Below are 17,866 nucleotides of genomic sequence, written 5' to 3'. Positions count from 1 at the left end.
ACACTTGTTTTCAAAATTGCATAAGGAGACGAAAAGCAAAGAAAGTTACAGGCCCATTTTCACTTATTAACATAGAAATCATAAGTAAACTATTAGTTAATCAAACCCAACTGTATATTGAAATATATTAGGTTAAAGTAGTTTCTCCCAAGAATGCAGGAATGGTCTAACATCTGAGAAATCTATTAATGTAATTCATTACTTCAATGCAGTAAAAGAGAAAAATCACATGTTTATTTCAATAGTTATAGAAAAAACACTTGATAAAATTCAACACCTAAAATAAATAAGAAAATAAATAAACTCTAAGGAAAGAAGGAGTAAATGAGAGCTTCCCTAATTTCATGAAGTCTATATACCAAAAACTAATGGTAATCTTCTTTCTAAATGGAGAAAAGTTAGACACATTTTTTTTTTAGCTCAATAAACAAAAACTCAGGGATTATCACATTACCATTATTTTGTTGCCATAGTAGCAGATATCCTGACCACTGCAATAAGTCAATCAATCAATCAATCAATTGATCAATTGATCAAATAAAACATATAAGAAATAAAAAGAAAGATAGGAAAAAAGCTGTCATTAATGGCAGATTAAACAATTCTGTACAAAGAGAATCCAGGAGAATTGACAGACACATTATTGGAATTCATCAAGATTACTTGATAAATGATCCTTATACAAAAATCAGTTACAGGGACTTCCCTAGTGGCGCAGTGGTTAAGAATCTGCCTGCCAATGCAGGGTGCATGTGTTCAAGCCCTGGTCCAGGAAGATCTCTCATGCCACCGAGCAACTAAGCCCGTGTGCCACAACTACAGAGCCTGCGCTCTAGAGCCCTCAAGCCACAACTACTGAGCCTGCATGCCACAACTACTGAAGCCCACGCGCCTAGAGCCATGCTCCACAACAAGAGAAGCCACTGCAATGAGAAGCCCGCACACGGCAACGAAGAGTAGCCCCTGCTCGCTGCAACTAGAGAAAGCCCGTGCACAGCAACGAAGACACAACGACCCAACACGGCCAAAAATAAATAAATAAATGAATAAATTTATTTTTAAAAAATCAGTTACATTCCTTTACACCAATAAGTTATGTCAATGTAATTTTTTTAAATAAAAATATCATTTTTTAAGACCAATAAGAAACAGAAAGCACTGAGAAGCAAATATCACAAAATATGTACCAGATCTTTGAGGTGAAGATGTTAAAGAAGACCTAAATAAATGGAAACGTTTATTATTATTTTGTAAATAGGTAGATTAAATAGAAAAAGTTTATTTTTACCAAGTTAATAATGTTAATACAACAAATCTTGAATTAATAAATGTTAATACAATAAAAATTCCATTTTTGTGGAATTTAATAAGCTGACTCTAAATTTTATACAAAAGAACAAACGGCCAAGAGAAATTAAGACAAATAAGCAGGGAGACATGCCTTATCAGATATCAAAATTGTAATGATGTTAAGTAATTAAAACACTGTGATATAAGTACAGAGATAGACAAATGGAATATGGAACAGATTAGAGAGTCCAGGAACAGACCCATGCAAGTAAGAAAACTTGCTAAATAAATAAAAGAGATGTCCATACAGATCAGCAGGGGAAAGATGGACTATGTGAGAAATGGTTCTGGGGAAAATGGTTAACCACAGGAGGAAAAATTGCACTAGAGCTCCACGTCTCACCATATACAAGAGGTGACTCAAGCTGAATTAGACCTTGACGTCCAACGCAAAACTTTAACTCTTTTGGAGGAAAATTTAAGAAAATTTCTGTATGTTAGGGCGTGAAAATATTTTTTAAAAGAGACAAAATAAGTTCAAACCATAAATGAAAGATTGGAATATTTGACTAGATTTTTTCAAAATTCCATATTACAAAAGATAGCATGGAGGAAATGATAAACTACAGACTGGAGAAGGTATTTACAGTGCAGGCGAAGGACAAATAATGGTACTTCATATGTAAATGATTCCGAAAAAGAAAAGAAAAAGATAACACAATATAGAAATGGCAAAGAATATAGATAGGCAATTCATGGAGGAACGGGGGTTTAACCTTAAGAGTAATCAAGGAAATGCAAACGAAAACCACAGTGAGGTACCGTTTCACACTTGTCTTATTGGTAAAAATTAAAAAGTCTGACCATCCCAGTGGATGGAGACAATATGCATCAACACTGCTGGGGTGGGAGAGGAGAGAGTAAGTTCGAATCATCACTTAGAGCAATTTGGCAAAATTTAGTAAAGTTGAGAATGCGTATTCACTATAATGCTGCAATTTCACTTCAAGGTGTCTACCCTAGGAACTCTTGAACAGGTACACAAGGAGGCACATAGAGGATGCTCACAGCAGCATTATTTGTAATGGCAAATAGGTGACATTTGCCATTACAAATAATACGGAACTAGGAGAAGAGAGGAGCTTTGTGAGCTTCCCCCCACCCAGGCCAAGTGCACAGAGAGGTGTTCCCAATCCCTGGGTCCTGGTGAGTCTGGGTCTCAGCTTCTTGTCAAGCTAAGACACCTATTACAATGGTAGAGTTAAATCTTTCGCCCAGAAATCTGCCCAGAAAAACTAGCTCAGAAAGCTGCAGATAGAGAAGATAGAATATGCTTATAGGGACATCGAGAGAAGAGGTAAAGAATGCCAGGAGTTTGGCTGTTAGTTAAAGTCTATTTATTTAAGAGGTGTGGGAAGTTGTTGAACAATTCTTCTATTCTCTTATCCAAATGTTAGTGAAATGAATTAGCTGTAACATGTTAAACATGCTTACGTGTATAAAATACTCATCATAAAATCACATCAAGATAGCTAAAATCGGTCTTAAAATATTAAATAATTCCCCCTTCATGTCATCCCAGGATCATATTTTAAAGACTTGGAATAGTTCTGCTAGCTAATCTCTCAAGTCACCCAGGATTTAAACCACAAGATTCAAAATTCTAACTGATGACCTGATATTAACTTATAATCCTGTCACTAGGATAATTAAGTTGTCATGAGGTACATAAATGATATAAAATAGTATAAATGGTATAAACGAAATGATATAAATTCTTGGTTATTATAGAAATCTTAAAATGATTTAAAAGTAATCCATAAAGAAAAACTTTTGTTTATCTGACATTTACTAGCACCAGCGGTCCTTTTTCACAATGTCAGAATGCTCATGTTTGTTTTTTCAGTTTTTTTTTTAAATAGACTTTATTTTTAGAGCAATTTGAGGTTCACAGCAAAACTGAGTGGAAGGCATGGATTTCCCATGTACCCTTTTACCCCCACTTATGCAGAGCCTCATTAGCAACATCCGTCGCAAGAATGGTACATTTATCCTTGTGTTTTTCTGCTGCCAAGACTATGAATCAACAAGGTTTGATCTTTTAAAGCCTTTGCCATTTAGATGAACCTTCTTCATCCCAGCCTTGTTAATGATCATTGACAGGACTTCTTGTACTAAATGAACATCTTTTTAACTCCGCCAATTATGGCCCAGTTGACAATTGCAAGAGGGCAGTTGGAGAGAGAAACTCCAGACTAGGATTTCCCAAAAAGTAGTGAGTGAGGCAAAAAAAGGATGTGGTACCCGTTAAGAGAGTTTGAGCCATTGTCTCCCACTGCCAAAAAATGTTTTGGGGGTAATACTAGCATCATATGATTCTTCAGGAAAAGAGTCATAATGTCAATTAAGTGTGTGAAAAACCACACGCACTCTCTTGGAGACTTATGATGCACATGAGTATATTAAAGACTGAGAAATTCTTTACTAAAAGAACCTTGATAATTTTTTTCTAACCTAGTATTACCTAGATTTATTTGACCACAGGGAAGTAATCCTATTCTATTAACATTTATGGAATTTGGGCTCCATGAAAATCATTTGGGAAAGTGCTGATCAGCATTTGGCATCAAGTTATCCAAGATGAAGGACAATAAAACAAACAGAAGCATGAGACTAAAAAAATGTCTAAGGAAAGGAGCCTAAAGAGATAATGAGATTGAAGTCACAGGAAAGGGATCATTAGTAGAGTCCAGTAAGAACTCTTTAGGGACTTCCTTGGCGGTCCAGTGGTTAAGACTCCACGCTTCCACTACAGGGGGTACAGGTTTGATCCCTGGTCGGGGAACTAAGATCCTGCATGCGGCATGGCCAAAAAAGAGAAAACTCTTTTAACATTCCTGGCAACCAAATGACATAGGTATTATAAATGTACACATTTTGCAGATGAGAAAATAGAGTCTCCAAGAGGTTAAGTTGCCTAGGGTCATTATTAGCTGGTTAGTGGCAGAGCTGGTCTTCAAGATCAGGTGTGATTCCATAGACTGTGTTCTCTCCACTGTGCCATGTTTTTCTCTAAGTTCTGGCAATTTAGTTTTCTAAATATTTCCCCCACTTTTCTCTTCTTTTCATCTTTCCACTGAAGTAGTAGTGGATGATGAATCAAGTTTTTGGACATTTTGAATTGAGGTTCACAGAGTATATGCTTCATTTCTTCCCTCCATTTCATCATACATATTTCCTTTTCTGCCCTGAATACTCTTGAGATCTCTTTCCCAACTCCCTATCTGCCTCCACGCTTTTGCCGTATCTCCAGAGCAAATATTGTATTGAAAAAATTATAAATTGATGAAAATATTTTACTATGAAGAGAATATTGGCTTAAAAATAAGGTCCAGTAGTGGATGGACACTTTTAGTACAGATAAATATAAAAATTTTCATAACGTCTGTTTCCTGAGTCACATGCATGTTTTAAAGTACGCTGAGTAATGAAAACAGTGTTATTGTCAGAATATGCCTACAAGGTTTAATTGAAAATGAGGCTACTTCCAGTGCATGAGAAATCTGGGGACTGACCTTTCCTCCAAAATCTAATTCTGTTCAAAGCAAAATGTTTTAGTATGGTTACAATTGTCAATAGTGAGCAAATCCACAAACAGCCTTGATCCATTACTACCAGACATTAGGATCATGCCCTCTCTTTGCTTTCTTCACCTGTATTACTTTCTCTTCCACCAGACTCCTGTTTATTTATTTTTCCCTATTTATGTGTTGAGTTTTTAAAGATCTTTAAAAATATTTGAAAAAATTTAAAAATAAATCTGTATATTATACTGTGAAATAATAGAAAATATATATATTGGTCTCTGCTCCTGGTTCCTGGACCAGGGCTCCTAAAACCCTTGTAAGTTCCTATGTGATAAGACCACTAGGAGCATCTTTTGTTCTAATGATGTGACTCTGAGTGGGCTCCTAAATGGCTCCTGGATGAGGGCTTGCCATCAGAAAGACCAAGCCATGATTAGAAGCCTGGAATTTTCAGCCCCACCCTCCAATATCTTGAGAAGAAAGAAGGGCTGAAAATAGAGTTAATGATCTATCATGCCTATGTAATACAGTCTCCATACAATCCCCAAAGTATGGGGTTTGGAGAGCTTCCAGGTTGGTGAACACATCTATAAGGGAGGGTGATGCACCCCAGCTCCATGGAGACAGAAACTCCTGTGCTTGGGACCCTCCCAGACCTTGCCTTATGTATCTCTTCCTCTGGCTGTTCATCTGTCCTTTATTATATCCTTTAAGAAATTGGTGAATGTAAGTAAGTGTTTCCCTGAGTTCTGTGAGCTCCAGCAAATTAATCAAACCTGAGGAGGGGGTCACTGGAACCTCTGATTTGTAGGCAAACTCAGACAGAAGTTGTGGGTAGCCTGGGGACCTACTAGTGATTGGCATCTGAAGTGTGGTGGGAGGGGCAATCTTGTGGGACTGAGCCCTTAACCTGAGGGATCTGATGCTAAGTCCAGGTAAGCAGTGTCAGAACTGAGTTAGACTGTAGAACACCCAGCTGGTATCGTGGAGAATTGCTTGATGTGGGGAAAAACCTCCACACAGTTGGTGACCAGAGTGAAGTGTTCTGTGGGACCTAGTAAGGGAGACACATAGGAAAGAAACACACAGTAGGAAGAACTGGGTTTTTCCCTACATAGGCAGATGGAAGACTAAGGTTTTTTCATTATATATACCATAAGAGAATTAAGGGGTAAACTTCAAGATTTCCATTCCTCTTTGTTAGCATCAGCTTATATATTGTCATTAGCAAAGTTGTGTTGGTTTCCTTTTGTGATATTCACATATTCATAAATAAGCATGAGAGTGCAGTCCGTGGGATGTCTAGTTAGCAGAGTGGTCTTAAGTAAAGAATAGCATCTTTTATATACTAATAAGATTCTGATTCATATTAACTCATAAGACCAGAAAAATAAAAGGATAATTTGATTTTCAGGTTAGAGTCCAAAACAGAAATGTCTTTCTGATGGGTGTACGTTTAGATGAAACAATGCACAATCACTAAACACCAAGCCGAGGTTTGCAGCTCAAGTGCTTTGCCAGCTCTACGGGAGAAGATTACACCACCTTTCCCTTTGCAAAATGTATGATCTGGTTGGGAAGACAGAACTAGCACACAAGGACTATGAGGGAATCATGCAAGGGAGTATGTAATTTGGTGTTAACTCTGTGGAATATACAGAACTGTCCTGACACGACATTTTGACATTTGCTTTTGACATCTTCCAATTTCTCATTTCTGTGCTCCTCTCCTTTTCCCTGGGTCTTCCTCTCTAACCTCCCAGGTAGCCAGAATATATACTCTCCTTGCCACCACATCTGACCTCAAGTGTGTATTTATTGAATTCAAGATGCTATAGATTACAAAATATACGATTATTTTTGTACCACTATGAAAAAATCATGTCAATTAAATTATATTACACTGCTTTCATTTAATTAAAAATTTTAAATCATTTAGAATTGGGTTTATATAGATTTTTTTTACATATAATACTCCTTTGCATACACAAAAAGGAAAATAAAGTTAATGGTTAAATCATTACAGTTTTCTCAAACCTTCACAACTTCCAATAAAATAATGTTATTAAGCTAATTTTTATTGAGTTATAAATGACTAGCCCCAGATTCAATTTCATTTTAAGTCAACACGTATTTATTGAATATCACTATATATCCTGCACTACAGAGGATCCGAGAAGAAGTTCAGATAAATTTCAGTAAAGAGGTTAAGATCTGAACTGGACCCTGTGGGATGGATGAGATTATACTTTTGGGGGATGAGATGCAAGAAAAGGGAGAAAGTTGAAAAAATAAACCTCTGTGATGTGAATGATTGTTCAGTTGCAAAGAGATATTGCAAGTACCAGTCTGATATCAGAAACAGACCATTCACACAAAAATAAATAAAACCAAAAACACATGAACACAGAGTTATCCATTAAAACTACCCACTCTTCAACCAAAATGTCCAAACTGAAATAAAATACTTAAAAAAACAAATAAAAGAATAAAAGCTAAAGCATGGAATATTACACAGATATATAAAAAATGGAAACTAATTACAGTATAGTATCAAGTAAAAAAGTGGGATACAAAGTTATAGCATAATTACATCAATAAAAAAATATATATGCCTGTAACCCAAATTGCAGAAAGAACTTAGGTAGAAATACATATTATTCTTCCTTCTAGATTTTTTTTTGATGTACTATCTTGTATTAGTTTCTTTCTTAGAGGGTGTATTAGTTTCTTTCTTAGAGGATGTATTAGTTTCCTAGGGCTGCCATGACAAAGTACACAAACTGGATGGCTTAACAGAAATTCGTTTTCTCACAATCCTGGAGACTACAAGTCCAAGATCAAGGTGTCAGCAGGGCTGATTTCTTCTGAGGCCCCTCTCCTTGGCCTGTAGATAGCACTCTTCTCCCAGTGTCCTCACATGACTTTTTTCTCTGTGTGTCTCTATGTCCTAATTTTTTCTTTCAAGGACACCAGTCTTATTGAATTAGGCCCCTCTATATGATCTTATTTTACCTTAATTACCTTTTTAAAAAAAATTTTATTGGAGTATAGTTGATTTACAATGTTGTGTTAGTTTCAGGTATACAGCAAAGTGAATCAGCTATACATATACATATAACCACTCTTTTTTTTTTTACATTCTTTTCCCATATAGGCCATCACAGAGTATTGAGTAGAGTTCCCTTTGCTATACAGCAGGTTCTTATTAGTTATCTATTTTATATACAATAGTGTGTATATGTCAGTCCCAATCTCCCAATTTATCCCTCCCCCACCCATCTCCCGGTAACCATAAGTTTGTTTTCTACATCTGTGACTCTACTTCTGTTTTGTAAATAAGTTCAATTGTACCTTTTTTGAGATTCCACATATAAGCAATATCACATGATATTTGTCTTTCTGTGTCTAACTTACTTCACTCAGTATGACAACTCTAGATCCATCCATGTTGCTGCAAATGACATTATTTTGTTCTTTTTTATGGCTGAGTAATATTCCATTGTATATATGTACCACATCTTCTTTACCCATTCCTCTGTTGATAGACATTTACATTGTTTCCACGTCCTGGCCATTGTAAATAGTGCTGCACTGAACATTGGGGTGCGTGTATCTTTTTGAATTATGGTTTTCTCTGGGTATATGCCCAGTAGTGGGATTGCTGGGTCATATGGTAGTTCTGTTTTTAGTTTTTTTAAGGAACCTCCATACTGTTCTCCATAGTGGCTGTATCAATTTACATTCCCACCAACAGTGCAAGAGGGTTCCCTTTTCTCCACACCCTCTCCAGCATATATTGTTTGTAGATTTTTTGATGATGGTCATTCTAACTGGTGTGAGGTGATACCTCATTGTAGTTTTCATTTACATTTCTCTAATAATTAGTGATGTTGAGCATCTTTTCATGTGCTTTTTGGCCATCTGTATGTCTTCTTTGAAAAATATGGAATGCCTCGCGAATTTTCATGTCATCCTTGGGCAGGGGCCATGCTAATCTTCTCTGTATCATTCCAGTTTTAGTATATGTGCTGCTGAAACGAGCACCTTCTAGATTTTCTTTTGACACTGTTTTTATACCCTCTTTTTAATTATCAGTTTGAAAGTACATATGAGGAAAATTGAACTCAGCAGGTTGGCTGGGGGTGGGAGTGGGGAAGAATGATATAGTAGGTAAATCAATAGGAGATTATAAAAAGAGAAGAAATTATTATCAAAATATTATTTAAATGCTAACATAAACCTATTATACTTCTGCTTCTTTTTAAATATTCTAATAAGTTATCCAAAGGAATCAGAAAAAGAGAAGCATGGTATAACAGAGATTGCACTAGTTAAATACCATGTATTAATATTTCATGACCAGTTTTTTTCATACACAATCTAATGAAAGCTGTAAATTTTTTTTTGATTATAAACAACAGAAATTTATTTCTTACAGTTCTGCAAGCTGGACGTGCAAGATCAAAGTGATGGTCAATTCAGTGTCTAGTGAGAACCTGCTTCCTCATAGACCACAGTCTTCTTACTGTAATCTCACTTGGCAGAAGGCCAATGCTGTAATTTTTTTAAAGCACAAAATTGGAAAGCCACGGTGGCCATTGATATACTGACAGCCTAAAATATCTACATTTGGATTTTTCAGATATGTATTATGTTTTCAGACTCAAAAATAGATTTTTCTATTTTATATATTACCATTTCATGTACTCTTTATTCCTTTGTATGAATCCAAGTTTCCTTCCTGATGTCATTTTCCTTCATCCTAAACTTCCTTCAACACTTCTTGCAGTGCAGGTTTCCTGGTAAGAAAATGTCTTTATTTCACCTTCATTTTTTAAAGGAGATATTTGCTGGATATGCAATTACAGGTTAATAAATGTTGATGGGTCCCCTTTTCCTCCCCCTCTAGTAATTTTTTAAAATGTCATTCCATTGTCTCCTGATTTGCATTGGTTCTTGATGACAAGTCAGTCATAATTCTTGTCATAGATCCCTGTATGTAATGCATCTTGGGCTGTTTTAAATATTTTCTCTTATCATTAGTTTTCAACAATGTAATTACAATGAGTCTTGATGTTATTTTCTTTGTGATTATCTTTCTTGTTGATTGTTGTACTTCTTAGAGCTGTGTGCTGATATTTTCCATCAAATTTGAAGAAAAAAATCAGGCATTATTCCTCCAAATAATAGAGCTATTAGGATAGAGTTGATAGTTAATAGGATAGAGTTCTTTCTCACTCTATCCTATAAACCCAATTACACATATGCTATATCACTTGATATTGATGGTGTCCCAATACCAAGTGTTTTTTTAGAACAGCTTACAGAAAAATTGAATGAAAAGTACAGAGAGATCTTTTTCTACCTGATAATTTTAAATTTTATGCTGGATTGTGTATAGTATATTGTTAAGTGCCTAGATTTTATTGTCTTCTTTTAGATGGTGTTGAATTTTGTTCTGATGGCAGTTAATTTACTTGTGAATTGACACAGTACTTTTGAATCTTGTTTTTAACTTGGTTAGGGCAGATCTAGTCTTTATTTTAGAGCTAGAATATCCATTGTACTAAGGTGTGGCCTTTCTTGGCTATCAACTGAGTACCAGGGGTCTCTCCTCTCGACTGGTTAGCATTCCATGTATCCCAGCCCTGTGTAAGCTGCAGGACCCCTGTGATGGTTTCCTGCTTGGCCTTCAGGAGTCTTGGACTGTGCAAGATCAGCTAAGAATTCAGTAGAAGTTATCAGGGGAACTTCATGCAGATTTCTAGATTATCTTTGTGAAGCTCCCTCCTTTCTGAGAAAATTCCATTCATCTCAACACCTTTGAACTTTAAACTATGTTTCCTCAGCTCAGTGAGACTACCAGCTCTGTTTGGGTTCCCCATCCTTGCATCATGGTAAGGAAAATTATCTCCGGTCAGAAAACAAGGGTGATTGTGCTACTTACATCATTTGTTTCCCTTCCATCAGGGATCACAATCCTGCACTGCCTCTTGTCCAACATTTGAAATGATTGTTTCATATATTTTTCTAGTTTTATGCTTGTTTACCACAGGTACCATTTAGTCTATCATAGTCAATAACAAAATCCACTATAGAGTTTTTTATTTAAAAAATTGTTTAATGATTGAAAATTTCAAACACATGTAAAAGAAGAGAGAGGAGTAAGATGAAATCCTAGACACATATCACTCAACTTCAATAATTAGCAACTCATGGTCAATCTTGTTTCATCTACACCTATTCATTCATTCACCTCACTTCTATCTTATTTTGAAGCATATATTAGCCATCATATCATTTCATCCACAAATATTTCAGTATTTATCTCCAATAAATAAGATTTTTTAGTATAGCCACAATACCATTTTCATACTTTAATAAGTTAATAATTCCGTAATATAATCACATAAAGAGTAAGTGTTCATAAAAGGTAAGAGGTAAATACTATTTATATGTTCTTGGGTAATTCAGTTAACTTCCTGGTGCCTCCATTTCCTAATCTATAAAATGGGTCTGAGGGAAGGAAGTTGGGCTAGGTGTTGTCTCAGGCCCCTTACCCCCATCTTTGTTATATAACTAAAAATCTTGTACTCTCATATTAAAAGTCATTATCTTGGTTTTGAGCAGCTTGCATTATTTAAAAAAAAAAGTAGATCATGGAGACCTGGAACGCCCCTCCCCAAGAATATGAAAGTGATGATGACTCTTACGCAGTGTTGGATTTAACTGAGTATGCAAGAAGACACCACTGGTGGAATCGAGTGTTTGGCCACAGTTCCGGACCTATGGTAGAAAAATACTCAGTAGCCACCCAGATTGTAGTGGGTAGAGTGAGTGGCTGGTGTGTGGGATTTTTGTTCCAGAAAGTTGGAAAACTTGCAGCAACTGCAGTAGGTGGTGGCTTTCTTCTCCTTCAGATTGCCAGTCACAGTGGCTATGTGCGGATCGACTGGAAGAGAGTTGAAAAAGATGTAAACAAAGCAAAAAGACAGATTAAGAAACGAGCAAATAAGGCAGCACCTGAAATCAACAATATAACAGAAGAAGCAACAGAATTTGTTAAACAGAACATTGTGATATCCAGTGGATTTGTGGGTGGTTTTTTGCTAGGCCTTGCATCTTAAGGATATGAATGTTCTATCATAGTGGAGTCACCTCTGAGAAGAGAAATGGTGGTGACAAGATGGTCTCAACATTACCCATGGGCTTCCTTGGTGGTGCAGTGGTTGAGAATCTGCCTGCCAGTGCAGGGGACACGGGTTCGAGCCCTGGTCTGAGAAGATCCCACATGCCGCGGAGCAACTAGGCCCGTGAGCCACAACTACTGAGCGTGCATGTCTGGAACTTGTGCTCCGCAACAAGAGAGGCCGCGATAATGAGAGGCCCGCGCACCGCGATGAAGAGTGACCCCCACTCGCCTCAGCTAGAGAAAGCCCTCGCACAGAAACGAAGACCCAACACAGCCAAAAATATAAATAAATAAATAAATAAATTAATTAATTAATTAAAATACTTTAAAAAAACACAAAAAGCTTATTAAAACAAACAAACAAACAAACAAAAAACATTACGCATTGACAGATTCTCCAGGATGACAAGAAACAACTAGCTGGACAGTACCAAACTCACTGCTTAGCATTTTGCCATCTGAAATTTGGCAGATTAGTATCTGCTATAAAACAATCTATATGATCTGTGTATAATAGTATTCCTGAGCAAAACTGGCTTTCATTACTTTTTAAAAACTTGCATTTGCTTAAAATTTGCCTATAAAACACCACCGTTGGATGTAGATATGGAGAGAGAAAAAAATCTGTTGGCTATATTCCCCAGTGAAGTATCATCCTCATTTTATTTAAATAAGATGTTCTCCATTGTGCTTTTTAGTATAGTGCCAATAATTTAAAAATTTGTATTATAGCTTCAACAGTAGGGCTGACTTTTTTTTAAAGATATGTTTGCAATAAACTGAAGAACTGTAATGCCCTTTTTATGGAAGGATTTACAAATAATAGAATTATTAAAGATATTAAACAAATTTAATACCAATTTTTAGGTTGTTTTTTCCTGCAATTCTTACTTTGCTTACTATGTAATAACTGTAGTAAATGCTCTTCTAGGGAAATGCTCTTCTAGGGAAATACTACATGTCTAAAGCTCTTTTTCTTTTTTTGATGTCTATAGTTTAAAAATATCTTCTTGTGTATAAGCTTCTAATTTTTTTATTCATTTGTTTATCTTGACAGCCTGGGTAGAATTAATTATTTTGAGGGTACATATAGTTGGGTCACTGATTCGTTTTATTAACTTTGAGTGAACCTTGTTTTTCATTAAAAAAATTCTAATTATTATTTTGACCCTTTCTTTACAAAGAGGTAAAAATCACCTTAAAATACTTAGTAGTATAGTATGAATTTATTGTCTGAAGAACAGTGATTTTCTATATAATCATGAAATTGTAGTTTAAAGAGAATCATCTCTTTGATCTAGTCTGAGATGTAAATGCTGAGGCTTTCAGCTTTTTAGGTAGCATTTATTTATTTATTTATTTATTTATTTATTTATTTATTTATTTATTTATTTATTTATGGCTGTGTTGGGTCTTCGTTTCTGTGCGAGGGCTTTCTCTAGTTGCGGCGAGTGGGGGCCACTCTTCATCGCGGTGCACGGGCCTCTCACCATCGTGGCCTCTTTTGTTGCGGAGCACAGGCTCCAGACGCGCAGGCTCAGCAGTTGTGGCTCACGGGCCCAGTTGCTCCGCAGCATGTGGGATCTTCCCAGACCAGGGCTCGAACCTGTGTCCCCTGCATTGGCAGGCAGACTCTCAACCACTGCGCCAGCAGGGAAGCCCCTAGGTAGCATTTTATGTTGGTCCCAACACTAGGCCAGTTGACTTGTTTCTCAGGGCCGATATCACACTCCCTCAGAGGGTCCTTGGCCTAGAAAAGCTTTTTGTATTGTTTGTTTTGTCCAGAGTTCTACGTTGGAATTGGGAAAAACAGCAGAACAACGTGTGTTGGAATCTTCAGATTGGAAAGACTTTGCAGATACTCAGACTATCTCCTTTTGATAGGAAGTCCCTATAGTATTTTTTGTGTATTGTAAACATAAGGCATTTCATACTTGCAAGATTGTTACAGTTTGTGTGCTTTCATTTTTGCAAGACTCCTTAAAATTGAATGTGGGATTGATCTTCATTTTCTTCCTTTACTCTCAGCGCCTCAGATAAAATGCTAAATAAAACTCAGACTTTCTTAATATGAAGTGATTTTGCTTATAAATACTTAATTTTTCTTCTTTGAGCTTTTCTCTGTTTCTGCCTTGCCTAGCTTTTCATGACTGTGGAATTAAAAGGGAAAAATATTCTACGTTAGGCAGAACCTGGGCCGTGCTTCTGTGTGCCATATCTGGGTGATACCCTTCATCTGATACAGTGTGGCAGGCTACTGAGGGAAGCTCTAGGAGCTGGCTCAGTTTGTTCATTTTGGAAATATTTATAGTGTCTGTTCTGTGTGTGATACATTGGGAAAGTGGTGGGCACAAAAATGTCTGCCCTCAAATAAAGACTAAATATTCCTATATGAAAAGTTACATGCTAATATAGGAGAACCTGGCGTATGATTTAGTGGCAAATGCGTTGTAGAGATAACTACTTTCAGAGTCCAAACATGAATGAAAAGTGAAAAAGAGCACTTCATTTTTTACCTATACATTTCCAAGTATTTGTTGATTTGTTTGAAAATATTTGTATACCAGTGTGAAATATTATCAGCTCTCTCCATACACTCTCCTCTCTGTTAGTGCCCTTTGTTCTGCCTCGTGTCCGTGCCGTTTCCCCACGAGGTTGTACGCTACTTGAGGCAGTCGTGTGTGGTGTTAATTAATCTATAACTTGTGACACACCCTGTGTAATGCTTTGCTCAGCATAGGTATTCAGCTGATGTTGTGAATGAGTACGTGAAAAGCATATGACTGTGCTAGAGTTGGTGTCAACCTATAGGAAATCTTCTCAGTATGGCAGCCCCGTGAATCAGAAGCTCCAACAGAAATGACTTGGTGGGGCTTGGCCTGAATGAAAAGCCTATAGCCTGCCTTTGTCTAAAATGGGGACTTTTATGTTTGAGGGCATAAAGGTTGTTTGCAAGATTTATTAAAACTTGAGTATGTGGAATATAGATATTTTGTGGCTTAGGATTTGGAAGATTTGTAAGGACATTTTGACTGATTTTTATTTTTTATTCTTAGAGCCCTCCCCAATCTCCCTCAGAAAAAAAGATGATTTTTAACATTTTCTTATTTCAAATGCAATATGAATGAAATATGTTTATTATAGAAAATACATCAGCCTAAAGAATATATAGAATGTCGATAATGTGATGTACCTAGAGATAATGATTGTCCATATTTTGATACATAGCCTTTGGAATTTTTTCTACATATATATGAATACATGTTATGTGTATTTTGTATTAAAAAAAAAGTAGTGTTCAGATTTTCAGTTGTCTCATGAATGTTGTAATTTTTTTCACAGTTGCTTTGAATCAGGACCCATGTATTTAATAAGCACAATAAAGATAGGAAAGAAATCAGGAGGAAGTTGAATCATGCAAGGCCCGGGAGGGTGGAGTTTCAAAAAGGAGATATTATTTAACAACGACAAATGCTGCAGGGAGGTCAAATAATAAAAGGGCTACAAACAACAAAGACTATTGGATTCAACAAGAAGGATCTCAGTAAACTGCTTTGCCAGAGCAGCTTTGGTGGTAGTGGCTGGGGGCGGGAGGGAATGACTGGGTCCAGATCACAAGGGATTGAAGAGTAAATGAGACTTGAGGAAGTGAAAACAGGCATAAATAAAGCTTTCAGGAGGCTTGATATGAAAGGAAAGAGATGATGCTAAGTAGAGTGGAATGTAGGTCAAATGTGTTTTTTTTAAATATGAGAAGGTCAAAGCACATATTTAATGCTGACGGAAACACCAGCAGAAAAGACACGTTAAAGACACAAAAGCAAGGTGCTGATGTCTAAAGGAAGGCTCCTGAGGAGACGGGAGGGAATGGAAATCAGAGCAGAGGTGAAAAAGCCAGGCTTGTAAAGGCAAATGCTTCCTCCATGCTGATGGGGTGGCGAAACCAGATACAACTGTGTAAACTTGATTGTTGGGGCTCAGGAATCTGGGATGCACCCCATTGGATGGTATACAGTGGAAGCTGAGTTCATCTGCTGCGAGTAACGTGAGGGTGTTAGAAGAGCAATGAGGTTGAAGATAGGTTTCAAGGAGAGTAGCAGAGAGAGAGGGAAGAGGCTATAAGAAGGCTGGTCATGTAGTATTGAGGGCCCAGCAAGGGTTAGAGACAGATGTTTTGATGGGGCACCAATCTGTGCAGTGGGGTGATTTTCTTCAGCCACACTCAGGATGCTGGATGTTTGTTCAGTCAATCTACAAAATAAATTTTTTAAAAAGCTCAAGGGACATGAGGAGAATTTGTTGCTTATTCCTTGTGCTCTATTGGTTTTGTGGTCTTCAGATTAGATAGCCACCTTTTGGGAATCTGGGAGAGGAGCCTCCTGATTCAATGAGAGGTCTAATTAGGGAACTCTCCACTGTCTTCTGATTCAAAGATGCTCTATGTTTTAGCCTTGATTAATACCAAATGCCTTACTTAATCGTATTTTGCCCATCCTTCTCCACAACATCTTGGTCTATAATTACTGATCTTGTACACTAATACTCTCAGCACTGCCAGGTTGGCTTTCAGCCAGATTTGATGCCTGGGTTTTCCTTGCACCAACCCTGCCTAGGTCGTGATACCAAGTAACCTTCTTGGGACACTCTGGTCTCCCCTCCCAGTGTGATCAACTTCAGAGCAACCTCAGTAACTCAAGATTGATTAGTCCGTAATTTAGTCTGTTATGCTTTTCTCTGGGTGGTGATGATTAGGATTTTAGCCTTGGCTAAATAAAGCTTTTTAAATGTAATTGTATATACTGATGTCAATGATGAGTTGGCAATCTCTATATCTTCTTTGGAGAAATTCACTAACAAGTTCCCAAAGTAGCATAGCAAATGATTAAAATCTGCCCTGATCTCAAATCTCAGAAACCTCTCAGTATCTTCTCAGTTGGTGGTCCTTTGCAGATATAGCCAGTGTTGTTTATTTCTCACTGAAAAAAAACCCCATTATTTCCAGGAGAGGGACTCACCATATCTAAATTAATTATGGAAGTCATGGAAAATATCTTTCTCCTAGAAAAAATATCTATGGCATTTGCAAGATAAAAATGTCAGTAAATAAATAAAATAAAATTCAAAGAAAATTGTCAGTAAAGATAGCAATCTAGGTATAAAGTGGTTATATCTTTTTCTGCTTAATATTGGAAAAAATACCTTTAAAATTCTGTGCACATTTATTTTGGGAGACCCTTGCCTAAATATCTCTTTATAGATTGGAAGCTTCCTTAATATTCACAGTGAAAAGAATTATTTTCTCCTTTCTTTTTTTATATATTTATGAAAAAAATTTTTTTAAAATCTTTATTGGAGTATAATTGCTTTACAATGTTAAGGAGTATTCTAATGTTGCTTTACAATTGTTATACAATTTCTGCTATATAAAAAAGTGACTCAGCTATATGTATACATATATCCCCATATCCCCTCCCTCCCACCCTCCTATCCCACCCCTCTATGTGGTCACAAAGTACAGAGCTGATTTCCCTGTGTTATGCAGCTGCTTCCCTCTAGCTATCTATTTCACATTTGGTAGTGTATATATGTCAATGCTACTCTCTCACTTCGTCCCAGCTTACCCATCCCCCTCCCTGTGTCCTCAAGTCCATTCTCTACATCTTCATCTTTATTCCTGTCTTGCCCCTATTTTCATCAGAACGATTTTTTTTAGATTCCATATATATGTGTTAGCATACAGTATTTGTTTTTCTCGTCCTGACTTACTTCACTCTGTATGACAGATTAGGTCCAT

General features: G+C 36.7%; 1 protein-coding gene and 1 non-coding gene across 2 annotated transcripts; one reads left to right on the top strand and one right to left on the bottom strand.

Moving 5' to 3' along the window:
• Positions 1–8,817: 8,817 nt before the first annotated feature.
• LOC118891363 lies at positions 8,818–8,924 on the bottom strand. The gene has a single exon (XR_005018947.1). It is a non-coding gene; the product is annotated as a U6 spliceosomal RNA (small nuclear RNA).
• Positions 8,925–11,539: 2,615 nt separating this feature from the next.
• On the top strand, positions 11,540–12,007 carry LOC118891038 (FUN14 domain-containing protein 1-like). Its single transcript, XM_036844598.1, has one exon. It carries the CDS (start codon positions 11,540–11,542, stop codon positions 12,005–12,007), a length of 468 nt encoding a protein of 155 aa, XP_036700493.1.
• Positions 12,008–17,866: the final 5,859 nt, after the last annotated feature.

The sequence above is a fragment of the Balaenoptera musculus genome, chromosome 2, assembly GCF_009873245.2.
Source record: "Balaenoptera musculus isolate JJ_BM4_2016_0621 chromosome 2, mBalMus1.pri.v3, whole genome shotgun sequence".
NCBI classification, from domain to species: Eukaryota; Metazoa; Chordata; class Mammalia; order Artiodactyla; family Balaenopteridae; genus Balaenoptera; species Balaenoptera musculus.
The sequence above is the reverse complement of the archived record's forward strand: the minus strand, read 5'-3'. Positions and strand labels throughout refer to the sequence as shown.

Bases quoted from the DNA above. Each gene is read 5' to 3' on its own strand.
- LOC118891038 (XM_036844598.1), top strand. From the start codon at position 11,540: ATGGAGACCTGGAACGCCCCTCCCCAAGAATATGAAAGTGATGATGAC.